The 27,682-nt window shown below is 40.8% G+C and overlaps 1 protein-coding gene across 1 annotated transcript in view; it reads right to left on the reverse strand.

The window, feature by feature from the left end:
• IL16 (interleukin 16) overlaps positions 1 to 27,682 on the reverse strand; it is a 175,476-nt gene that overhangs the window by 69,050 nt on the left and 78,744 nt on the right. Inside the window, exons 3-5 of the mRNA XM_036736107.1 lie at positions 26,690 to 26,826; positions 9,670 to 9,802; positions 4,284 to 4,392 (exon numbers count right to left, since the gene is read on the reverse strand). Coding sequence (XP_036592002.1) covers positions 4,284 to 4,392; positions 9,670 to 9,802; positions 26,690 to 26,826 — 379 coding nt within the window. The remainder of the gene's footprint in view (positions 1 to 4,283; positions 4,393 to 9,669; positions 9,803 to 26,689; positions 26,827 to 27,682) is intronic.

Consider the following 27,682-nt stretch of genomic DNA (forward strand, 5'->3'; position numbering starts at 1 on the left):
ACAGTTTATGGTATTTGTGGAGGGCATGAAAATGCCTACTTAAGGCTCCACAATTAAAACCACTGCACAGCCTAAGTTATCAAAGGGAATTGTATATAGATGCCCAATGGTCAAAAAAATTGTTACGAATTTTGCTTGGAATCTCAGTGAAACTTGCTGACCTATGGTTTATAGACTCCACGTTCTCTTTTCCTTTTTATGAAAATCAGTCTAGTATTTACCCTTCCCCAATCCTATGGTATCCTTCCCAGATCACTAACAGTGTCTCAGTCATACTCTCTTACAGTTCTTTCAGTATTTGGATACAGGGATGTGCTAGAACCAGCTGGAACTGTCTTGCAGTAACCAATTGTTGAATTTTCAGTGTGAGCATTTGCACCTTATAAATCTGCAAAGGCTCCAGATCAGGGCTTGATTTATTGGTTTGTTGATAGACTGGACTTAAGAAAGTTACAGAGACAAATATAGATTAAATTTTAAAGCGTGTCCAGCTTACTTTTCCCCCCTCTTTTTGGAGAATCAGTTGTTAAACATTTACTGGCACACCTCGGCTTTGGGATATAATTTGTCTAGCCTGATGATTTTATGCCCAGGAGCTATGTGAGGGTGTGGGAGAGAGATGGTCTCTTCCTGTCTCCCATTAAGGACAATTGCTGAGGCTGGAGGACTACACGCAAGTTCTCTCTTTCCTTAGCCTTTGATCCAAGCATGTGGCCATATTGGTTTAGATCTAGGACAACCAGGCCTCTATTTGAGGGACAGGGTGCAAGGGATGCTAGGCTCCATTTCCTCACGGTCAATGACTGATTAACCCCACACATACAAAACTCTGGGGAAAAAACACATTTTAAAAAGTTAAACCAGTAATAATGTACCATTATGCTGCACTTTATGGTTACATAGTATTTTAAAATGTATGATCATAGATTTTGAGCTGGAAGGGACTTTAGAAGTCTCAACTTTACACATGAGTAAACTGATGTCCCAACTGGTTAAACGACTTGCATGAGGTCACCCACATAGTGACAGAAGCGGGATTTGAACCCAGGGCCTCTGACACCAAAGCCAGTGATCTTTCCCCAAACAGCAAGTTTTCTCTCTGCCTTAGAAAGATGTTAAATGACTTGTCCAAGGCCACACAGGTTCTAACAGGAAGAATAAGTTCTCAAAGTGATCCTCATTGCTGTAGCTTCTAATATTCACTATATTATATTGTGTAACTTCTCCAAGGAAATGAAAATTTGAGAGGGTTTGGTATAAAACTACCTCCATTCATTTAAAATATCCAAGATATCTCAAAGCATACTTGCATGTAATTTTATGCAAAACTAGTTACACATTGTTGGTAAATACCAATCATTGTTTATATCAAGTTGCTCAGTTATAAGCTTTGCTCAGTCATTTGCAATCATGTCTACTTCTTTGTGACCTTGTGGGGGTTTTCTTGGCAAAGACACTGGAGTGATTTGCCATTTTCTTCTCCAGCTCATTTTATAGATGAAGAAACTGAGGCAAATAGGGTTAAGTGACTTGCCCAGGGTCACCCAGCTCGGAAGTATCTGAGGCCAAATTTGAACTCAGGAAGAGGAGTCTGACTCCAGGCTCAGTGCTCTATGCACTATGGCGCCACCTAGCTGCTCTCACAGGGAAGATAACACCTTGTAAACCACAAAGCATCATAGGCATGTAAACTGTTACCATTATCGGCTTTGCGCCTATATCCTCTGGCACTCTGATGTGACATTTGAAAATCTGCACACACTAAGAATCGGAGACCATTAACCTGATAGGTGATTAGTTTCTTAAGGGCAGAGACACCTTACACTTCTTTGTACATCCCCTTCCCCTGAGAGATAACTACAACTCACACTTATGTACTATTTTAACATTTTTTTTGGAGGCAATTGGGCTTAAGTGACTTGCCCAGGGTCACACAGCTAGTAAGTGTCTGAGGCCGGATTTGAACTCAGGTCCTCCTGACTCCGGGCCAGTGCTTTTGTTTTAAATTTTACAAGACACTTTTCTCCCAACAACCCTGGGGGACAAGTGATAACAAGCTTAATTATCATTTTACCAATGAGGTTTTCTAAGGCCCTAGGAGGCCCTAGGAGAGTGCCTATGGCCACACAGCAGGCATCAGCCGTGGGATTTGAACTCGGTTCTTCCTGACTCCAAGCCCAGCATTCTATGCACTATGCCATGCTGCCTCAATGACAGGCTATACCAATAATCGAGCATGGTTGCAGAAGATAGAAAGTTTCATTTAAAATATTGTATATGTAAAATATTGTATTGTGTATGAAACAAAAGTCAGAAATTTTGTGATTAGCTCCATACATAACCCTTCCAAAGAGAAATATCAAATAGAGGCCAAAAATAATCAGCATAATTGCTGGACTTTCAGTGGCACAATGCCTGGTCATGTCTATAAAAGCTGTAGCTAAATGAGATGGAACTGAAAGATTAGATAACAGACACTAGCTCAAATTTAGATAGATATCTACCCTGTGAGATGGGGGCAGCCAGGTGGCACAGTGGATAGAATGTCAGGCCCAGAGTCAGGAAGACTCATCTTCTTTAGTTCAAATTTGGCCTCAGATACTTACCAGCTGCGCGACCTTGGGCAAGTCACTTAACCCTGTTTGCCTCAGTTTTATCATTTGTAAAGTGAGCTGGAGAAGGAAATGGTAAACTGCTCCAGTATCTCTGCCAAGAAAACCCCAAATGGGATCACAGAGAGTTGGGTATGACTGAACAACAATACCCTGTGAGGAAATAAGACAAGTATTTTTACCTTATTTTACACATGGGGAAACTGAGGTTCACAGAGTTAAAACAACTTTCCCATCATCACCAAAGTATGTGGCAGAACTGGGACACCCAGACCCAGGTCTTCTCACTGCCAATCTAGTTCTTTCCCCCCCAGAGCTCCCAAATCATAAAAAACTAGATCATGAAGGGACTTTAGAACTCATTTGGTTCAACTTCGCATTTTATCCATGTGGAAACTAAGACTCAGACAACTGAGGTAAATTGTCCACACTAGGACTAGAACCCAAATCCCTTCACTCCCAGTGCAATATTTTCTACTACCCATGTTGACATGGAGGGAGAAAGAGAGAGAGAGAGAGAGAGAGAGAGAGAGAGAGAGAGACAGACACACACACACACACACACACACACACACAGAGACAGGGAGACGGAGACACAGACAGAGACAGAGATGGAGAGACAGACAGAAACAGAGAGACAGAGAGACAGAGACAGACAAAGAGATAGAGACAGAGAGACAAACATACACACAGAGAAAGAGGGAGAGACAGACAAACAGAGACAAAGGGACAGACAGAGAGATGACGAGATTGCTTGATTCACAGCTGAGTAGGTGAGTCACCTACATAAACTCTCTGTGGGGCAAAGACCTAGCTGTTTCAGTCTGGCTATAGCCCCTGCTATAAAGATGTCTATGAGAATCATTTGTATTAAATATTTTAGCACCAACCCAGTTCAGCCACAGTTGTATAGGCCTGAATAATATCAGCACTCAGAGCCATCCATAGGATTTTTGGCACATGGAGGCTCTCGGGTGAGGAAAGTTGGGGGAGAAAAAAGCCTTGAGGCTGGTGCAGGGGAAGCCAATGTGTATAGCTACAGGCACTGGTCCAGCCACAGATACTAGGTATCCCTCATGGTAGAAGTCCCCAGAAAGGGGCAGTTAATTGCTTTACAAATGATCTCATTTAATCCTCACAACAACCCTGGGAGGTAGTTACTCTCATTATGCCTCTTTTACAGTCAAAGATACTGAGACAGATAGAGGTTAAGTGACTTGCCCAGGGTCAAGCAGCCAGTAAGGGTCTGAAGCTGAATTTGAACTCAGGTTTCCCTGACTCCAAATCTGGTGCTCTATCCACTGCACCACCCAGCTGCATCTGATACCTATTGCCTAGACACTATAGTAAAATTTAAGCAACGCATCCCCATCCAATACAGTTTCTCTGATGGAGTAGTAGAGGAATGCAGTCTCTGAGAGAGAGGTATAGTAGTGATGGGACCCTTGGAAGGGTGACTTTTTGGGGGGAGGAGGTGGCTTAGAGCCAGAACTGGATTGCAGAGCACAGAGAACCACTGTGGGGTGACTGCCTCTCTTCACTGTTGGCACCTTGGAGTAAAAGCTCTAGTCACCCCCCCAATAGTTATGACTTCATCACCATAGAAGAATAGAATCCATATTTAGACAAACACAAGGCAAAGTTACCAAAGTTATTTGAAGTGGAACTTACTTGTGGAGTTACTGCGTGTCCTCTGGCCAGTGGTTTTGCAATGCAGGAAACTGTTATTTTGGGCTTCCAGTTTACTGGGCTTTTCTCTAGAGGTAGCTGTTGAGGATTCCTACGAAATAACCCCAATATTATTTCAATAAATCATTTAGAACAAGGTTCTTGTCCTTGTTAGCTTTGTCATAAAGTATGCAGTTAGTCGTGACAGGGACCAGGCAAGAAGATGGATCCATCAAGAAATCAGTGTCGATTGTGACAATTCAAAGCTTGCGTCCTTTCTGAGAGGATGCAGGTGAATAACCTTGTGTATAGAGATGTCCTGTTTCCTACCCTTCCCCACCCCCATTAGAATGTAAGCTCTTGGAAAGCAGGAATCCTACTGTTTTTCATTTTTGCATCTTCAGAGCCTAACATATGAGGCACCTTGTACTTAAGAAGTATTTGAGGAGTTGAGTTTAAAGAAGAAAACTAGCCAAACATACTTACTTTAAGAAAAGAGATGGGGCAGCTATATGGCACAGCGGATAGAGCACTGGCCCTCAAGTCAGGAGGACCTGAGTTCAAATTCAGCCTCAGACACTTACTAGCTATGTGACCCTGGGCAAGTCACTTAACCCTGTTTGCCTAGAAAGAAAGAGAAAAAGAAAGAGCCCTAGACTAGAGATCTTTAGAATCATGTAATTTTAACATCATATGCAGAGATCATGTCAAGTTCCTTCTACAGGTGAGTCACTCATTCTGAAGATGTGAATTCAAATCCATTCAAACAACTACCTAATTGGTGTATAAGGACGTAAGACACCTCTCTAGTGTTGATGTCCTCCTTTAGTTCATAACATTACAGATTGAGAGCCAGGAGATGTAACCTTAGAGGTCATCTTGTCCAACCCTCTCGTTTTACATATAAGGAAACTGAGGACCAGAAAGATTCAATGATTTAGTCAAGGTCACAGATATAATAAATATCAGAGCATGGTTTTCAACAGAGTCCACCCGGTTCCCTGAAACTTCAAACACTGTGCTCTTTCCACTAAACCATGAGTTAGTTGGCATCAGAATCAAATGAAATAATCTGAGTGCTTTGATATAACTTTATATCATTATGGATATATTCATACATATATGCATATATATATATAACAAATTATCCTTATTAGTATTATGCTCTTAGCCATGTTGTTTCAGAAGCAGAAAAGTAAGCCAGCATTTGTGGAGCATTTTAAGGTTGCAAAGATATATATATACACACATATGCATGTATATGCATGTATATATATATATATATATATATAACATGTATACATGTATATTGGTGTATGTGGGTGTGTATGTATATGCATATATACATTGCTATATACATATACACTATGCATATCTGTACATATGTATGTTGTATATACATATGTAACACACAGACACAGATACACACATGTATACACATATGTGTTTTTATTGCATTTGATCCTTATAACAACCTTGTGAGGGAGGTGCTATTATCTCATTTTGGCAGATAAGGAAATTGAGTCTGACACAGGTTAAGTAACTTGCCTAGGTCACACATCTAGTAAATGTCTTGGGCAGTATTTGAACTTGGATCTTCCTGATTCCAAGCCCAGCACTCTATCCACCTAGCTGCCCCATATGTCCATATAGATAGATCTATATCCATCTGTTCTTATTGCATTTGCTCTTCACAACACTATGAGGTGGGTGCTATTATCTCAGTCTCCTTGCCTTTCTGTGAATCGGCAATCCCTTCCACTGTTCCTGTAGCGACGCCCCCCCTCCCCACGAGAATTCTTCTAATTCCCTATCTGCAAAGTAAAAAGGTTCAAGAGGACATTTCCAGTTTGGTCATTCTCTGAGTCTATGCATTGATTCAGAAATAGCCTAGTGCCTTCCATGTAGATTAGCATGGAAGCCAGTCTGGGGGACTGGAGAGGAATTGGGGAATCACTTTCTTTTTTGAGCACCAGGTGGCACTACCAAGTCAAACAAAATGATCTATTCACTCTAGTTCTGTGAATTTTTAAAAACAGAATCAGTTTTTAAAAAGCTTAGAGGATTATTTGACCAAAGGTGATTATTAGAACCATGTTCCATTAATTCATTACAGGGATTTCAAAGAGTCAGTCCATGGTCTTTGATTCCACTATGGAAATAGAATTACATCATCACAGAATGTTGGGCAGCTAGGTGGTGCAGTGAATAGGGAGCTGAGACTGAAGTTAGGATAACTAGAGTTCAAATCCTAGCCTCAGACACTTACTAGCTGTGTGACCCTGGGCAAGTCACTTACCCCTGTTTGCCTCAGTTTCCTCATCTATAAAATGAGCTGGAAAAGAAAATGGCAAGCTCCTCCAGTATCTGTGCCAAGAAAACCCCAAATGGGATCCCGGGGAGTCAGAGATGATTGAAACTACTAAAGAGCAAGAATGACACCAACTAAATTCAAGGTACTGTGCCAGGGGTTGGTCATACAAGGGGAAAAATGAAGAAGAGCACCTGCCCTCAAGGAGCTTTTACATTCTATTGGACCCTTTAATGTAGATAACTACAGGTATTATTATCCCTACTTTACAGATGTAGAAACTGAGACTATGGAGATATTGAGCTACCTGACCTTGGTTCACATTGCTAATAATTATCAGAAATGGAATTCAAGTGCCTGTGTTTCTGATTCCCAGTCCAAAATTCTGCTACTCTCATTAGAACTCAGGTCTCCTTTCAACACCCAGTCATATACATAAACACTCCCTTGTTCTACTTCTTCCAGAATAAGCGATAGTTTGTGTGGGTCAATAAGGAAGGAAACTGAATTTCAACTGCTACTTGTGTCCTACCTACCAGGAGCAAGAGCAAACTAGGAGAATGAGGCTTGCCAATTTGTTGTGCTAGTATTTCCCTTGCTTGCAAAATCTCCTTTAAAAATATTTTTCTTAATGATCATAAAGTTAGTTGAGTTAATTGAAAGATTTTTTTTAGCTTTGTTCTGTGTTAATGGCAAGATTGTTATAAAGTGGAAATACCAATCAACCAGTAAACATTTATTAAACCCCTGGTACATGTTAAGCAGTATACTAAACAAAAATATAGTAAAAGTCTGGAGGGTGAAAGGAAATTAATAGCATACCATAGACACTGAAGCAGTTACCATGCAATCTGTAAACAAAACTCCATTGTGAACGGGAAAGGGGTTTCCTCATTGCAATTATCCAGTGCATCTCTAGGTGTAGGCTATACCAAAACACTTGATGAATCACATGTAGGGAACCTGAGAACATGGGCTTATGGGCCTTTAAGCTAAAGAATGTTATCTTCTCAATACTGGAGACCCAGACTAAAATAGGACCAATGGATAATCAACCTGCATTTGCCTTCAGTAGATAGGAGTTGGGGATGATGTGATGCTAAGGTCATGGATATAAAGCCAGAAGGATTCTTTGGGGATAATTAAGCCAAACTTCTCATTTTATACATGAGGAAATTGAGACCTATAGAGGTTATAGGATCATAATTAGTACTGCTACCCTTTGGGGCATGGGAAGAGTCTATTGATGAAGAGGATGTGACATAGGGGACCACATAAAGAGCAGTCAGAGCAAGGGCACTTGTACAAGTAAAGGCTGTGGACTGTCTTCCAAAGATATCAACTTATGCATCCATGAGAGTTGGAGGTAGAGAGAAGGCATCCCCAAGAAAGAGGCTCTACAGGGCCAGCAAGAGAATTGGAGGAGGTTGCCACTGCACAGTCTAGGGACCTTGGTAATGGAGCCCAAGAAGGGACAGAATTGCTCTCCAAATTACTAGGATTGGACACAAGTAGAGAGTAGGGCCCTACGTGACATAAGATGGTGGTCTCCATATGGCTGTCAGGATGGAAATTTCCTGTTCTGCCCATGGAAGAAGGACACCCATCTGGATGTCAGTGACCTAGGACAAAGCCTACATACAACTCTAAGAGAATATAGTATTGGGGGAATAGGGTGGGACAGAGTTTATAAAACTCTCACCCTGCAAGTCAAACTGAAAACTGACTGCAGGTGCCCACTGGGTCAGAACTATCCTATAAGCCTTGAATTGTCGAGGACTAGTCAATACTGTTTGAATTCCCTGGATAATTTTACAACACTCCATTTTACCTGAGGAGATATAGCCATGGTGTAAATTATCTTACCACATAATTCTTATGGGAAATAATGGTTACATTTTATCATGAACTGGAGCAGGAAACAAAATAAGTTCAAACCAAGTCTCTTGAAAGTTTTGTCTCAATATATCCCATGGAAGGTTTTTTGACACCTCCATTTGGAACAAACAAAGAGGGTATAGCCAGCTGCCCCAAAGAACACTGGCCAAGATTAATAAGAGTTTATATTACAGAGGGCCTGAAAGCGTACAAACCGTCTCATGTACACAGCCTAATTTGGTCCACAAGATATCCCATGCGGTATAGAGCGCAAATATCATCAGGACTATTTTATAGATGAGAAAGCTGAAGCTCAGAAAGATCCAGGAACTTTCTCAGGAGCACACAGCTGGCTGGTGGCAAAGCTGAGATATGAATCCAGGTATTCTGATAGCACACCTACTGTTCTTTCACCACATTACCCTGTTTTTGTCACATAGGCCTTGGTATAAGCTATGAGAACAAGGGATAATCTGCTTCCTCTTGATTATAACAAAAAACACTGATTTCTCATTAAAAGAAGTTTTACCCTCAGCACAATATGTTTTGTGCATAAAGAGAAATCACTCCATAATAGAAAGAACACTATATTAGGAGGAAACCTGTGTTCTAATTCCATTTCTTTTTAGCTGTGTGATTTGGGGCAAAGCATTTGGTCTTCTCTGGACTTTAGTTTCCTCCTCCAAATAAAAATGATCTCTAAGATTCTTTGAGCTCAGAATTCTGAATTTATTCTTCAAGTGAAAGTAAGTCCTATAAGTTTGAGCTAAATGATAGGTGTGTCTACGTTGCTACAGGGACCTCTGCACTTCTTGAATTTATCATGTCAGAGAATGATTCAAAAGAACGAGAGCTAATGGAGCAAAATGTCTGTCCTTGGCTCAGAGTGATGCTTGGTCACATTCATGGAAAATGTGCTCTGGTTGAAATAGTCATACATCAAAGAGTGAGTGCAGGATCCCAGCAAACACGTCAACAGTTTTATGCTTTCCACAGACACAAAGGTCTTCTATTCCACCCTTCAGAGTTAACACTGGCTACATGAGCTGGGGTTTTGTCATTGCTAGTGGTGACGGATTGTGGCTGAGGTGGGAGGGAAAGGGAGTGCCTCCAAACAAGATTTTCCCTTCATCTTCCACTGAGACCAAGAAGTCTCAGGTTTAGGCAGTTGTCCTGTGGGTCTATAATTCCTCTGCTTACCTTATTAGCAATCCCTAAATTGACCAAGCCCGTTGCTGATTGAATGAGAGATTTCGATTCCTGTCTGGAGAACTCCTTAGGAGATTGTCCATTAAATGTCAACAGCTCATCTCCTGGTGCTAATCGGCCATCTCTAAGAGTGGGGAAAAAGCACACCATGATTCCCATTGGGTCTACATAGTGGACACCAGAACTCAGATGGTTGGGATTCTTGATGGTTTATGTCATGTTAGACTTTTCTTGAAAATACATAGGTTTAAAAGAGAACAAAATCCTAATTTTACAGTTGGAGGGGACTTCAGAGGTTCTCTAGTCCAACTCTTTCATTTTATAGATAGGGAACTGTTAGACGACCTGCCCAAGGTCACAGACATAAACATAAGAGACAAGATCAGAACCAAGGACCTAGAACTTCAGAGCCAATTTTCTTCCCATTGAATCATATTGCTCCCTATTTTGAGATGTATTCATAGTATCAGAACTGGAAGGAGTCACAAAAGTCACCTAGTCCAACATCCTCCTTTTACAAATGAAAAAAAAAACTGAAGCTGAGGAAAGTTAAATGATTTGCATCTGAGGAAGGATTTTAACCCATGTCCTCTGACTCCAATGCCTTTATACTTCCTTCTATACCATGCTACCACCCTATGCAGAAACACAGACACTGATAAAGGAATAATAGGACTTTTAGGCTTTCCAAGTTGAATTAAACTCAAAAAACTAGCCAGAATCATGGCACCATCTATACCCTAGTCAAACTGGGCCATGGAACAATTATTCAACTATATTCATTAAAGCTCATTGATCAAGTCACTCTGTTCAAATTAGGCACATAGCAACCAGTATTAATCATTGAGACAGCTGAAATGAATGAATTAGCCACATTTCAGGCTGGTCAAAAATCAGATCATAGAATATTAGGTCTGGTAGGGACCCTAGAGTTAATCTAGTCTAACCAAGGGTATACTAGTAAATGCTTGATGACCAGTCTCCATGGGGGAAGGGGGGAAGCATGCATTTTTTAAGTTTCATCTGCATTGCTAAATTTTTTCCATCACTTTCTTAGGTCTAGACAATCAACAAAACAATACATCAAAACTTGATTTGTAGCATTTGCAATATGAGGACAAGAAGGCAAAGTGCTTAGAGGTAGGGCAGGGGAAGACTAATTAGCAATAGATCTTAGATTAGGACCCAGATGTCTATTCCTATTCCAGCTTTATAACATACCATGCTATAAGTGGTATAGCCATTATGGGACATCAACAGATAGCACGCAAGGTCACTGTCCATTTCTTCTTCTTTAAATCAAGTTAGTTTAAGCAAAACTCTAGTCCTGAGGTAGAGACACAAAGGGAGGGCCTCTCTTCATTCTTTCCATGATCCAATCCATTTTGTCCTAAAATCAGAGAACAGCCCAGCTCCCAATACAGATGCACGCTGCTTTAAAGAAAAGCAGTATATCCAAAAGCCAAAATACACCAAAAGGAGAATTGAAGAATGATTATTCACTTTTATATGGGAGGACTTATCCAATGGTTCCTTTCAAGTGTGAGCTCCCTGGAGAACACATAAGTATTTGTTTACAGAACTACTTGACAGCAGAGATCAAGGGGCAGAGAGACTTGAAACTAAATTGCCAGGAACCCCTGCCAAAGCTCAGTCCTGCTGCTTTCCCTTCCCACACTCTACATGGGCTGTTCCCTGATTTCAACCCTGCCCTCTCCTGGCTCTGCATATTCATGTAGGATTTCCCCGATGTCTAACACAGACTCTTCTCTTCTGCATCTGCTAAAGTCCTCTTCTTTCCTTTTCTTCTCCTCCATGAAGCCTTCCCTTCTCCTATCACATTTTACTTTATGTAATTAGTGGATAGAGAGCTGACCTAGGTGCCCAGAAGACCTGGATTCAAGTCTGGTGACACATACTGATTGTGTGACCCTGGCAAGTCATTGAAGTTTTAGTGCTCTAGATAAATAAGACTTAAAAGTCACAGAAAAGGTGCTGACCTAGAATGGAAAAGGGAATATTCTCATGTGGGAATTCCCTCCATCAATGAAATCACATGCCCAGTGCCTATCTCCTATCCTTAATGCTTTATCCCTTTTATTAAATTATAAGCTAATTGGAGGTAGAGATAGCATCATTTTCTTCTTTATATGCCAGACCATTAGTACAACATCTGGCATATAGTAGATTAATGTGTAAAGTCTATTAAATTAATATGAAGATAAACCATTGCCAAAGCTATGTATAAGGCTATGGGAAAATGGTGCTCAATATATGTCTCCATTCAGACACAGCTTTTCAGAGATTCTTTCACTTTGTTAAGCAAGGCAGCCTGGGATAGTAGGCTGAGCACTAGACCAATCATGTTGGGAAAACTGAATTCTAAATTCTAACTTTGCCACCAAATAGTTGTGTGGTCTCTGATGATTAATTTGCCTTATTTGGGCCTCAGTTCCCCCTTGAAGTTTAAATATTCTGCACCTCTCTATTGCTAAGACATACCTGCACAGGAAACCTGTTGTGGTTGTTGTTCAGTTGTTTCAGTCATGTCTGCTTCTTATGACCCCATCCCTGGATTTCTTGGCAAAGATGCTAGAAGTGGCTCACTATTTCCTTCCCTAGCTCATTTTAGACTGGAAGAAACTGAGGCAAGCAAGTTAAGTGACTTGCCCAGGGTCACACAACTTATAAGTGTGAACTCAAGAAGATGCATCTTCCTGACTCAAAGCCCAGAAGTCTATCCACTGCATCACCCAGCTGCCCTTACAGTAAACCCATTTTATGGTAATTTCTCTGTTGGCCCTTTTATCTCCAATTATCCACATGTTACAATAGCAGCAATTGTACTATTAATGCAAGACCCAAAAGGAAATCTAGATTGATGGCTTTCCTTCCATTACTTTTCTGTGGGGCCAACCAAGAAACACACATATTAAGAAACATACTAAGAAAAAATTGGGGATGCTTTAGGACAAGGGAATAATGTTGGAAATAATACGAAGATGAATTGAGTCTTCTGGGATCAGGAATTAGAGAATAGTAGAAAGAATATCAGACAAGCCTGCCTCTGATCTCTGCTATGTTAGTTAACCACCTCCTTTACTTCTCTCTACGTTGATCTATGTGGTCCCTTCTAGCTCTAAATCTTCTGGCATATTTCCAGGGCATTGCCTATCTGTCTATATGATTGCTCCAGAAACTGCATTTGGAATTGGTCATCCATCATTTTCTCAAAAAGCAAAGACTACATAGGATCATAGATTTAGAACTATAAGGGTCCTTAAAAACCAAGTCCAATGAAATCATTTTGAAGGTAAGGAAAATGAGGCACAAAATGCTTAAGGAACTTGCCTTGGGTCACACAGTTAAAGTGTCTGAAAGGGAGTTTGAACCCAGAACTTCCTGATTCCAAGTCAGGTATTATATCCACATTTTATATCTTTGTTATCTTCTCAAACCATAGCCTGTTAATAAATGCTTTCTAAATGAATAAGTGAGTTTCCCTTCCACAGTTGCCTCCTCATCAACTAATGTTTTAGCTGGTATATGCTAATTTTTGCATCATCCTACTGTGTATGCCTTTCTGGGGCAGCCAGGTGGTTCAGCAGATTGCACTAGGCTTGGAATCAGGAAGACTCCTCTTCTTCCTGAGTTCAAATCCAGCCTCAGACACTTACTAGCTGTGTGACCCTGGGTAAGTCACTTTAACCTTGTTTGCCTCAGTTCTTAATTTATAAAAATGAACTGGAGAAGGAAGTGACAAACTGCTCCAGTACTTTTGCCAAGAAAACCCCAAATGGGGTCACGAAGAGTTGGTACATGACTGAAAAATGGCTGAACCACAGCTTTATATTACTTTATAGGAGCAGTAAGGATGCTTGGCTTATTGGGAACACTGGACTAGATGTCCCTTCAAAACAACAACAAAAAACAATACATAGTTTATGTATGTGAAAATACAAAGTACTATACAAAAGTAAGTTATTGCTTTTAAAATTATTGTATAATGCTGGTGTTTCTGTTTTAAATTAGATATTGGTGAATAGGAACCAGGACCCAATTGCAATCTATAATTAAGGTTGGAAGTGAGACAGCCTGCCCCAGATGTGAAACAGCTTGTCCAAGAGAACCATGTTATATGTCCAAGTCTTCAAACAGTTTAAAGCATAGGTCCTAGGGCAGGCAATGGGATTTGCTGAAGGTGTCTCCCCTTCTCATCTTGTGTCCAACCATACTCAGCCCCTCCAAAGCAGAAAGGCCGACAAGCTCTCTGGAAACCTTCCATACTTGTCCTTCCCATTAGAATATGAGTTCAAGAACAAGGTTCCTCTTACTCATACGTTTGTGACCCCAGTGCTTAGCACACAGTAAGCACTTAATAAATGGTTTATCTATTCATTCTTGGGAACTAACTGGTTATTTAACCAGTTAAAAGTGAAAGATATTTCCAGGGAGGGGAGAAGGCGAAAATGGGTTGATTGGGTCTGGTTGGGTGAAAAGCTGATGACATTAAGGTGTTGTCAGTGAAACTGAGGTGCTGATCTCATAGCCTAGAGATATTCCTACAATGATCCATTCATTCATTCACTGCATTATCATCAGCCTTGATGTTCCCCAGGTCCATGCCAACCCAGTCAACCTGTCTCCTGGTTCATTCCAAGGTGTTGCCTTTCTATCTGTCTATATGATTGCTCCAGAAACTGCATTTGAAATTGGCCACCCAACATTTTCTCAGAGAGCAAGTATTTTGTGTATTATTCTCTATTCTCAACAAGTTGCTCTATATCTTTCCAATTTTCAACCAACTTTCCTTTCAGCCTCCTTGCTTTAACTGAAACCTGGTTTTTCCTCAAGTATACTCCATCATTACAAAAGTTACAATCCACTCTCTCTCACTTCCCTCATCCCCACCCCCAACTCTTAAGGCTTTAGAAGGAGGGAGTAGCATATTCCTTACCTGCCTCTACTGTTCTCAAATCATGCTTCTAGTCAATCATCTGACAATCTTTCTTTCTCAAGTCTAAGATATTCATTGGCATCACTACCTTCATATCGTGGCTACTGTCAATGTTTACTTCCAGAACTCCCCCTCACTTTTGTCTATGACTTTAGAAACTAGCTCATGGTCTTCTCTCTATCCCAGTCACAACCATCATCATCTATGGAAGTTTCAAGTCGTGCTGGTTAATTGCCTAACACAAGAGTTTTAACCTGAGGTCCATGGAACCCCCAAGGGGTTGGTGGATAGATTTCAGGAATTATATAAACTTGAATAGGAAAAAATTACATCTTTATTTTCACTATTCTTTAGTTTCCTTTGTAATCCTATGTGTTTTATTTTGTACATCTAAAAACATTTTTCTGAGAAAGTGCCCATAGGCTTCACTAGACTGACATCACCAAAAAAGACTTAAAAAAATTTTTAAAGTGAATAACCCCTGCAATACTTCCTGAGCACATAATTCCTTAATCTCCTAAATGCCAATAATCTCCCCACTTCAGTGATGGGCTTAGACTGTGCCATCTAATGGAACTGCACTACTCCCAAGTTCCTGAAATTCAAAATTCCACTCCCAGCTGTGACATCCTACCCTTTTCTCTCATTAAATCTGCCCTTCACCCTTATCAAAGCTTTTTTCTGCCTCTCCACTGGCTATTCCCATCTGCCTACCACTTAACCGGTTCTCTCCAATTCTTAAAACAAACAAACCTCTTCATGTAACTGACCTTTCTAACCCACTCATCTGCCTTCCCAACTCTTTCTTCCTCTCCACTGTGATGCTTATTTTAAAAGTTGTGTAATATAAACACTTTGGCTTCCTTGCCACCCATTCTCTCCTTGCAAATTTGACTTCCATTCTATGACTCTACTAAAATAGTTCTCAGAGGTCAAAAACGTCTTCATAATTGTCAAATTCAGTTGCTTCTTTTCAACCTTCATTCTCCTTGATCTCTTTGTAGCATTTTACACTGCTGTTGACCAACTTCATCCTTTTAAATAATCTTTTCTCCCTTGGCTGTTGACCAACTTCATCCTTTTAAACAATCTTTTCTCCCTTGGCTATTGAGATACAAATATTTTCTTATTTTTTTTAAATTTCATGTTTTAAGGCTCCTTCCCTGGCTTTTTATCTTCTTTTTGAATCTTTATGGTGAGCATTCCCCAAGCCTCTGTCCCTGCCCCCACTTTCTTTATAAGCTTTCTCCCTTAGATGTTGCTTTGTTTATCACTGCTACACGGATAATTCTCAAATCAAGCCCTTACCTCTCTGCTGGGCTCCAAACCTGAATATCCAGCTGTCTCCAGAATATCTACACCTCAATATCCCACTACAGGAGTTCTTAGTCTTATTTATTTAACGTTATCACCTCCAGGATCAAATACAAAATCCTCTGTTTGGAATTTCAGAGACCTCCATAACCTAACTTTCTCCAACTTTCCCAATCATCTTACACCTTACTCCCCACCATGTACTCTTCAATGCAGCAACACTGGCTTCCTAGCTATTCCACAAAAAATATATTTTACCTCTTGACTCTTGCACTTACTACCTCTCTTGGGCATTTGTATATTATTCTGTATTTAAATTATTTGTGTATATGTCATATTCCTTATTAGATTGCTAACTCCTTGAAAAGTATCTTAGTGTAGGGCAGGGCAGTCCAACCTTAGGTTTTTATTGAAACCATGGATGGTATATTTTGATTTGCCATTTTAGTGAGAGCTCTGCAGTAGCTTGGCTTTGTTTACTAAAGCATTTATGTAAATTTCCATGCTTGTAGGCAGGCTGCATGGCCCACGGGCCATATTTTGGACAGCCCTGGTGTAGGGTGTCAGAAGATGTAACACTTGTTATCTCCCCTATTAAAATGTAAGCTTTTTGGGAGTAAGGATTATTTCCTACTTTATAATAGTAGTACCTACATAGCAGACCCTAAATACTTACAGACTGATTGATTACTAGAAGCAAGTCACTTAAGCCCTTAGGTTTTTCCATCTATAAAAGTGGGAATAATGATGCTTTCAAGGAATGACTTTATGAAACCTAAAGCATAAGGACTGTGTTTTATCCAAACTCCATGCTTTCCCTCAACTTCTAGCACAGAGCTCTGTACCCAGTTGGTGCTTCATAATGGCTCAGTGAACTAGGTGTTGTGTAATTTGAAGTACCTAAATCCTTACTGAATGATAAAGAAGGTCTGGAGAGGTGAGATTACAGATCCAGATGGGGATTGTCTTCCGTTAATTATAGTAGTTTAAAGGTGAAAAGTCAAAAAAAGATGCTCTAAAGTTTTGATTAACCAGTTCATTATCACCAAGAGATAGAGCTTTATAGTTAATTAAGTAAAAGAACAAAAATGAAGGGAATCTCTTATTTTCATTTTTAAACTAAGTCACTGAGTTTAATTTCCATGTTTTGGAGGTACACAAAGTACTTTCAACCTGCATAGTGTCAACATTTTACTGGCACTGTTAGCAGGATGTTCCATCTGATTCATCTGAGTTTTGCTGCTTCCTTCCCTCATCTACCCTTTGACTGGGGAGCTAACAGAATGTGAAATTAGGATGCTGATAGCAAGGGGGCTGGGAAAGTGTAGAAAATCCAAAGGTCTGGCTAATCTACAAATCACAGAATCAGTCCCTGGATAATTAAAACTTGGTTATAATACAGATAGATTCAAACCCTCGGGGATAGAATCACAATTCTTTAGTTAGAAGGGACCTTAGAGATCATCTCTTCCAATATCTTCATTGCACAACTAAGACTAAGGTTCATTAAACTGAAATGACCTGCTCAAGGTCACTCAACTAGTTAGCAACAATTTTAGAAGGCTTCTCAGATTTTTAAAAAGCAAAAATATTTTAAAGCTCCAGTATTGAGAAATTCTCCTCTATGGTTTTACTTAGGAGGTGGTTAGGGGCTTCTCCAAGCTATTCATTTGAACTGTGGTACAGGGAGCATCACAAACATTGTCCATATGGCTCACTGACCATGGTCATGACAGGTTGTGTTCAATATCCCTCAATAATGGTTCATTTACATAATGGTTAAAAGTGATGAGGCACCTTATTTATTGTTTGATCCTCACAATGACCTTATGGGAAAGTACAAGAATTACTGCTCCTCTTTTTCAGAAAAGGAAATAAAGATTAAATGAGTTCCCCCAAAAGTCACGTAGCTAGTAAATGCTACTGCCTAGATTTGAACCCAGATATTTTATCTCCTTTCTAGTGCTCTTTCCACCATGTTATGTTTGATTTTTCTTCCAAAATGGTCTTCTACCATGGCTCCCAAACCAACTGGAAGGTCTTTGTGTTACAGTGAGCATTTGTACGGCTCTTGAAGGTTTACAAAAGTGCCTTACACATACTATCTCATCTGAGCCTCCTCACAACAACCCTAAAAGTTTGGTGCTATTATCATTACCACTTTACAGATGGGGAAACTGAGGTTGAGAGATCAAGTGACTTTCTGAGGGTCACACATTAAGCGTCTGTGGAAGCATTCCAGCTTCCTTCCTGACTACTAGTCCAATGCATCTATAGACAAGCCCCTTTTATTTCATTTACATTCATTTCAACAATGGTTCAAGTGTCTACCATGTACCAGACTCTGATAAGTGCTAAGGAACTAAAGATAAGAATGCCAAAGTCACTACCTTCATGGAGCTCATGATTTAGTAGATGGAGTATGATAAACATACAGATAAGTATGATGCAAGGTAGAATTGATTAGGCCAAAAAAATCATCCAGACAAAGTCTATTGAGAAAATTTTAGAAGTAAAACATCACTTTTAGTTAGAAGGGGTGGGAGAGAATTGAGGAAGGCTCCTTAGAAGAGTGGATGTCCATCAACTGGAGAATGGCTGAACAAGTTGTGCTATACGGTTGAGACAGAGTACTATGGCGCTGCAAGAAATGACAAGCGAGATGGTTTCAGAAAAACCTTGAAAGGCTTATATAAATTGATGCAAAGTAAAGGGAGCAGAACCAGTAGAACATTATATACAGTAACAACAATATTTTAATGATAATCAACGGTGAAAGATTTAGCAGCTCTGATCAATACAATAATCCATGACAATTCCAAAGGACTTGGGATAAAAAAAAATACTATCTGCCTCCAGAGTTCAGATTGAAGTATACTTTTTTCTTGGTTTTTTGTTTGTTTGTTTTTGGCAACATGGCTAATATGGAAGTATGTTTTGTATGACTTCACATGTAAAATGGGTATCATATTGCTTGACTTCTCAATAGGTCAGGGAGAGGCTTTAGGGAGGATTTAGGGAATTTGGAACTCAAAATTGTTTTTTAAATGCTAATTTTTTAAAGGCAAAGAAAAGAGTTGGTAAGAAGAGGGAGTGTGTTCCTGCTTTGAAGGATGAACTGCACAAAGTAGATGAAGACAAGATGATATCAGCTAGTAGTCTAGTTTAACTGTAGCTCACAGCCTTTTTGGTGTTGCCTATTCGCTAGCCTCCTGGGGCAGCAAGGTGGCACAGTGGGTAGAGTACCAGGACTAGAATCAGGAGGACTCATTCAAATCTGGCTTCAGACATTTACTAGCTGTGTGACCCTGGGCAAGTCATTTAACCCTATTTGCCTCAGTTTCCTCATCTGTAAAAATGAGCTGGAGAAGGAAATGAAAAACCTCTTCAGTATCTTTGTCAAGAAAACCCCAAATGGGGTCACAGTTGGTCATGACTGAACAATAACAACAGATTTGCTGGTCTTACTCTTGATGACTCCTTCTGACCTCCCAGATGCTGAATTCTGCCTTAGATTGCTATATCTGCCTGTCCCTTTTAACCTTAGCTGTGTTCCTTACCAGAACTCAGTCTCATATAGTACTATTCTGATTCTTCCAGCTTTGGAACTTCCCACTGAGAGGTTAAGTGTCTTGTCCAGGGTTACACAGCCAGGATATGCCAGAGTCAGGACTTGAACCCAGGTCTTCTTGGCTTCAAGACTTCCAATCATGGAGGCATAGCAGTTCACTTCACTCCCCTGGTACTTCCTACATGACCAATTTGGCTAAAATGAAGACTGTATTCTATGCAAGGGAGTAATTCAAAGTTCCACCTAGGTATCTGGACTGGCCCTTCTGGCTTCTTCTAATTAGCCTGTCATAAAGTGACAACTTAGGAATGATAATTCTATTATCCCTATTCATAATAAACATAGGGACTAAATGTATAATTTCATTAGAATAGGGAATTCCCAGGAGAAAAAATTCTTCCCCAGTACAAGTTGGCACTTTTCTTTGAAACTGGTCATTTTAGTTTCCTAAGCCTTTGAAAGGTTAAATGTCTTGTCCAGGGTCACAGAGCCAGGATATGTCAGAGTCAGGACTTGAACCCAGGTTTTCCTGGTTTCAAGATTTCCTCTCATGGAGGCATAACAGTTCACATTTATATAGCAGTTTACATAGACCATTTCACTTGACGCTCATAATCCTGTGAGATAGATACCTCAAGTATCATAGAAATTTTATAGATTAGGAAAGTTCAGAGAGGTTAATTAACTTGTCCAGGATCACACAGCTTCTAAGATTTGGAGGTGGCAGCAGGGGAAGGACCCCATAGAAAGGGAGAGATGGACAAAATTATTGCACTGGAGTACTGCAGAGGAAGAGGAAGAGAGACTAGAAGAAGGGGTGAAAATGTGTCAGGACAATAATGAAGGGCTGTCTTAAGGAAAGGGGTACATGAAGCAGCTCATATGGAATGTGACCAACATTCTAATGAAAAGGAGGAAAAAAAATCATTTGATGAAAATGAGGGTTGCAGAGGAAATGGGCCTCTCTGAAGAGAAATGGTGTGGAATAATTAGTATGATGGGATGTGCTGGAGAGGCAATCAGATACAAATTAAAAGACAGTGGTGGAACAACAAGGGCCAGTTTGAAACTGGATCAAGCAGGGTAAAGCTACAATGGGCCACATTTGCTCAATTTTGCCTTTTGTTTTTTCATTAATGCTATCTGGCCTGGGAGAAGAGAGCAGACATTAGGCATAATACAGGACTGGGAATCAGTGTGGTAGGCTCAGGAGGACTTTAGAGGGATGGAGAAGCCCAAAGTAATAGAGAAAGAACTTCAGAGTTGTTGGCCTTGGCATGTGGGAGAGCGGGAACCTGTATATAGCTGGAAATGAGGGCCAATAGAGACATTTAGTGACTGAAGATGCATTTTTGGCTCAATAACAGGAAACAACACAGGGAAGGATGCTGTGGTCAGAGAAGGGGAATCAGGAGTTAAAGAGCTCAGACTAGGATTGGTGCCTTGTGATGATATACGAAGGACTATAATCAGGGCTTCTAGGCAGTGCAATGGATAGAGTGCCAGGCCTGGAGTCAGGAAGACCCATCTTTCTGAGTTCCAATCTGGCCTCAGACACTTACTGTGTGACCCTGGACAAGTCACTTTATCCTATTTACCTCAGTTTCCTCATCTGTAAAGTGAACTGCAGAAGGAAAGGACAAGCCACTCTAGTATCTTTGCCAAGAAAACCCCAAATGGGGTCAGGAAGAATTGGACATGACTGAAAGGACCAAATAACAGCAAAAACCATGGCTGACCTACTGTATCTTTGACCCAAGAATGATTCCCCTAGTCCTACCCTGGCCACACAAGTAGTTCTCTACTAAACCTCTAGTGCTCATTGGCAGCATGACCACTTCTTCTCCTTTATCTATCCCAGGGCACCCACCACCACCTCCATCCCACAATCTTGTCACATCATTCAACCCTGCACCCCAGCTATGGTTGTTCTGATGTATGACAAGCCCATTCTCACCACATCCTGGGGTCAAGAGGAGTGGCTACTACTGCACCGTGTCCCACTTGACCATTATTTTCCTCTCCACTTCCTCTTTTGGAGCCTGGGTATCATCAGGCTGGGGGAGGGTGTGGGGAGTAGGGCACTCTAAGTCCAGAGGATGGACCATCCCCTCCCACTATGACCATATCCAATTTCAAGAAGCCCACAGGAGAGTTATTTGTATTTTAATGAAGGCCAAAATATGTCAATCAAGGTGAGGTCCTCAGGTCTTCCTGTATCCCAAGTGAGATCCTCCTATGCTCCCTCCCTTGTTAGCAGCTTCTTGAGAAGTGATCTGTTAATTGCCCACATTGGGCAATGTCCTGAAATCCCATGGGGCCTTGAGTCTCAATGACAGAGACTGAGAATCAAAAGGGATATTTTACAGATAAAGTAATTGAGGTACCAAGTGGTTAAATGACTTGTCCAGTAAGTGTCTGAGGCAAGATTTAAAGGCATACAGTCCTGATTAAGACTCAGGCCCATGGAATAGAAAGAAGGCCAGTTTGACTGAATCATGGAGTCTGGGAAGAGGAATAATATATAATGAGGCTGGAAAGATAGTTTAGTGCCAGTATGTAGAGGAATTTAAAAGCCAAATAAAAGAGTTTATATTTCATCCTATAGGCAATAGAAAACCACTGGAGTTTATTGAGTGGAAGAATGACTCATTCAGATGTCCACTTAAAGAAAATCCATTTGACAGCCATGTTGAAGATGGTCTAGAGCGGCCAGAGACTAGAGGCAGGCAGAGCAATTAGGAGGCCAATGCAATAGGCCGGGTAGAGGTAAAGACGGCCTGAACAGCTGTGTAGGAAGGGATCAGACAGAGGTAGAAATTTGAAAAGATTGCAACTGATTGGATTGGATATGTGGAAAGAGAACAAGTGAGAAAATTGGGATTAATGCTGGCAAAGGAAATAGGAAAATTTGGAAGAGGGTTGTTGGTTTTTTTTGGGGGGGCGGCGCTTGAGTTCTGCTCTAAACATGCTAAGGTTGAGAAGTCTCAGTTCAGTTTGACTGTCCAGTTGGGAAGGTGGGGTGGACAGTTTGAGGGAGAAATTTGGGATAGATAAATAATATGAATTGAGATGATAATTAAACCCATGAGAATTGATAAAATCACCAAGAGGGTCCAAGAGAGAAAAGAGGCCCCAGCACAGCACCTTGGGAAATACTAAGAGTACTGGAATGTAATATGGATCATGAGCCAGAAAAGGAATCTGATAGACAGTCAGACAAGGAGGAGAGCCAGGAGAGAGTATCCGGAGGAGCATGATTAACAGTATCAAAGGCTAGAGAGGTTGGCAAGAAGATGACTGAGGAAATAGCATCAAATGATTACTAAACAATCCGTAGCAATTTAGAACGGGGCAGTTTCATATAGCAAGGACCAGAATTTAAAAATATCTCAAGGGAACAAGCTGCATTAATTAGAGAGATGTTGTACATTTGTACATACTAGAGATAGGATCAGACTTTTATTTAAAAGTAAAAATTATAATGTCACTTGTAATTATTGGTATTTAAAAGACATTTATGCAGATAGGAAAAATTACAGTAAAATTTTAGATTTTACAGTTATAAAAAAAATTCTTGCCAATTGGCGCACCTGGTTCTTCTATTAAGTGATAAGGTTTTCTTTGATGATGTTCCACAGTCCCTTTCTTCATGCTTCCTTCTCCCCTTCCCCACCCAGTGACATCATGTTGCCTCCTCAAATACCTAGGTTTTTCCTCCTCGAAGACCTGCCCTGGACCCGACCATTATAGTAATGTCCCACATTCCACACTTTTCCTTCTTCCTTATTAAAGCTTACCTTTACCAGTTCCCCAAGGTGGCAAGCTTGCCAATCTCTGACAAAACTAATTAATTCTAAAGTGCTAATAGCTGATAACTTCTAAATGAGCTATGCATTTAAAGAGATGAACAAATGTACAACTGCATAGAAATTTCTATTTGTGTTGCTGAAGGAGATGCTAGAAAGGCAATTAGAACAGGGAATACAAAGAGAAAAAGATGTGTTGAGGGGATTAGCATTTCCTAATAGCATTTAAGCAACTAAATACTTCTGATGTCTGAAAGTGGAAAAGAGTAAAAAAGATGATGCCCAGAAGCTCCAAAACATGAGAAAGAAGCAGTAGGGTCATAATCCAGAAGGGATTCTGGGTAAATGAAATTGTTTTGCTCTTCAAAAGGAAACACAGAGATAAGCAAAGGTTGTATTTGATGATAGTTGAGTTTAATGATAAAGATAGCCATCCATATCTATTTATTTACATCTCTTTAAATCTTGTTCTCTATTTTGTAGTGTCTTGTTTGCATGTATATTATATGTAAATCACTGTACAGATATTAAAGTACTATATACATTTCCATCATTGAAAAACAAAGGTAGTGATTGGGGGTTTGTCAATTTTAATACTGCTATTTTCATCATAAATTATACGGTTTTAGAAAAGTAATTGGCTAGATTGCTTTCTGTTTTTCCTCTCTCATTTATTCATACCTAGAAAGGAATAATTTCTAAGCCTACAATTTCTAAGTCCCAACTCACCTGAATTTCAGGCATAAAAAACAAGATGAAAGTCTGAGTTTCTATAGGGTTTGCTCAGAACTAAGGACAGGCAGTAAGGGCTTTACCCTAGGTTAGGGATTAATCCTTGGATAGGAAATGTGCCCTGAGCTGGGAAATATTAAGGGTGGCACATTGTTATTAGACTGTAAGGAGGAAGATAGGGGTAGAACAGCATAGTGGTAGGACAACAATGAGGCAAGAGAAAAATCTGCTTCTAGAAGGAAAACAGCTCAATTGTGACTGTGGCTCAGATTCCAGCTTCAGGTCCATCTCATAGGGTTCCTGGGCAAGGGAGGGGAGAGGTCAAAGACCATGACCAAAAGGCTCCCAAAGGTAGGGTAGTCTAAGAAGGGGGAGGAAAGGAGTCCTGGCCCCTAGTAAGCAGGGTCCCTCAGTGTCAAAAGAAGCATCTCTCTAAGGTCCATCTTGCAATCTATTCTACCCCAAGAATAAAGACAATTTTGGGGAAAAAATCAACAGTCTGGGAAATGCCTTACCTCTATGCACCTACAATCAGCCTGTGAGAAAAACGGTCCTTGAAGTGGGGTAACTAAGGGAAATAACTAGTGCCTTGATCCCTAGCAGAGGGCTGTGACTTCTTAGGGAAACCTTCACCTCTCCCGTTTCAGGGATCTTAGAGTTTTGCTCTAGTACTGCTTGGTACATAGGCCTATCAAGGCAAAAAGTGTGATGGGCCACAGGAAATACTGGTATGTCCCATGAGACAGTAGGTACCCATTTCAGAGCCTTCAGTCTCTCCTCAGCTCAGGGCACAGGCTTCAGCTCAGGGAGATGGTAATTAATGCCTCCCCAGGCCTAAAGATTCTCCACTGCCTGTCAGTACAGCCTGCCCCAGGAGTAGGGTGTGGATAGTGGAGCATAATATTTCTAGGGAAACAAGCTGGGGAAGGGAAATGAAGTCACAGCCCTGACTAGAGAGTTGTGCTTTCCTGGGGATTTGTTCTTTCTCTTGAAATTGTTCCTTCGAAAACTTCCCTAAGATTAGACTCTTGGGGTAGAGTTGGTGAGCTTGGGACCAGGGTATATACCCCCTTTCTCTTCAGCTTATCTTGACTCATGAGACCAGGGGCTGTTGCTCTGAAGGGATCACGTTTCAACAATTTGACCAGAACTCTAGCTTGGGAGCCAGGAGACCAAGGTTTGAGTGTTTTTCTGCAACACTGATTCTAGACCTCATTTTCTGCCTTTTCCATAAAATGAGGGGATTGGGAAAGGTAGTCTTTATGGTCCCCTCAAGATCACAAACAACTGTTGTTTGTGATGAAGATTTTGGTTCTGACTCTACATCAATTCATCCTCAGTCTCAACGAGAGCTGAATAAACCTTCCCTGGACAAGTTAATTCTCCTCTCAGAGGTTTCAGTGTCCTCTTCTAAAATGAAAGTCTTGGACTAGTTGATCCCTAAGGCCCCTTCCAGCTATAACATGATACTTTGAGGGGTTTTGTGTATGTGTTTTGGGGGATTGGTTCTGTTCTTATCTCAGCCACCTCCCTGAAAAACGTGTCTCTTGAAAGAGTTAGCATTTCTCCTCCACCCTAGCCCCAGTAGCCAGGCTTCTTGAATACCAAGCATGACGAAACAATAGCACCTTAGCTCCTAGTTACTAAGTATAATTTGTTGAAATACAAAGCTCTCAGATGGCCTGCTTCTGAGGTGTGGGAGGGGGTCAGGGAGAGAAGAGCATAAGGATAAGTAGCCTTCCTAGTAGCTGTCTGCCTATGTCCCAAACTGCTTCTGCTCCACTGAGTGGAATAATAAAATTATTGGTGAGGTCACCACCACTGCCTTTCATGCTGCCTACCCTAGTTCTAAAAATTCCTAGTTATGGCTCTGATAGGGCTATACTTCAAACCCCACATCTATAAAATGAGTACCAATATTATAGAATCTTAAACCATTTCTCCCTCGAGAGCCATACAATATATAACAACATGACTCACCCTTCTCTTCTCTACTCTCCCACCCCTCACAGTCAGGAAGAGAAAAACCTTTCCTCTATTTCTGTTTCATAGTCTCCCCTCAGATAGGGCTGATGTACAATTCAAATCATCATTTGTTTACCTGAAGCTGCTAGTCTATACAGAAACAACAGAAAGGTGTAGTTTAAGAGAGTGCATGGCCAATTTGTCCATTCTCAGTGTAGAAGGAAAGGAAAAACACTCCAAGTTCCCTTCCTGAACCCTCCCCCATCCCTCCAACCACACATACATCCCAGCTTGCCCCCAATTCAAACTACATCTGCTGCAGACATTCCTTTGTGGCTTTAACTACAGCTCTGGGAGGTTTGGAGTCTCTCCTCTGGGAAAGAAAGAGTTTGAAAGGCCCTTAGAGACCAGCTAGCCCAGCCCCACTGCTGGCTACTTTCATTCTATTTCACAAAATAAAATCTTTGTGTGATCTACCCAGGACCTAACTCCATTTCTGTCTCGGCCAAATCAGGCTTCATCTAAGTACTGGGGACCAACTCTCCCACCACAGCTGGCTTAAGAAACAGGCTTTCCTGGGTTTAGATAACTGAGCCCACAGTTCCTGTAAATGACTGTCTATGAACCACATGAAATACTTTTGACACTGAGTGTTAACTGTACCTGTAGGTGGCCCCTCCTCCCATCACATGGCTGACAGCAAACCCCTTCCCAAAGGAGGTACCGATGGTTGTCTGGGAGACTTGGATACCCAGCCCTTCACTCCCAGTGGTTATGCACTGCTTCCAGACGCTGCTCTCCTGTGTCAGGAAGAGGCAAGGGGCCAAAGGATCAGATTTCACAGTCTCTGAAGACCTGGCCTCATGTGTCACACAATGAAACATTCATAAACCCGTTAAACCGTTACAGCAGCCTGGCACACCCATGTTCAAATGTAAATAGCCCACTTGGATGTTTCACTGACCCTGTCTTTCTCAGCTTCAGGAGATATGTAAACTGTTTGGTTGCTATAGATAGTTACTCCCATCCACAAGGAATCACATTTTAGCATACTTTGCTTTAAAAAAAAGAAAACAGTCTTGTTTTAAAAGAAAAGAGCAGTTTTTTCATATTCAAAGCCATCTTTCAGACAGAAACAGATTAAATCTGATCCTCTCTTTTTTATCCAGGAAGACATTAGCTGAGTACCATTTAAGAGTGCTGGGCAAAAGTGTGAAACAAAGTTTATTTTCCATACCAACTCACCTCAATGCCACTCTCTCCTTCTTCCTCCCCGCCTCCTCAAACCCACCCCCAATTGCCTGCTGGCTTTATTTGATGCCAGGATGACATAAAGCATTGTCCATTTGAGTAGGACCTAATCCCCTCTAAAGATGATCTTCAGTGTCCTCCTCCTCCACCCCTGCCTTCAGTCTAAACTTACTGAGCCTTTTTTCCTATTTCTTCAGGGACCCACTAGGAGGGTCCTATTATCTCTCACACAGTCATTATCAAGAGGATACGGAAAGACCCAAATGTCACTGAACTTCTAACAAAGTTATCTTCACCCAGTTTTTTTTTGTATTTTTTGTGCTCAAAACCTCAGGCAACATAGGATAATTTGTTGTGCAAGACTCACCCAAGGACATGACCATCACAGAGAGACATCAATATAGA

Source organism: Trichosurus vulpecula, chromosome 8 (genome assembly GCF_011100635.1).
Source record: "Trichosurus vulpecula isolate mTriVul1 chromosome 8, mTriVul1.pri, whole genome shotgun sequence".
Taxonomy (NCBI): Eukaryota; Metazoa; Chordata; class Mammalia; order Diprotodontia; family Phalangeridae; genus Trichosurus; species Trichosurus vulpecula.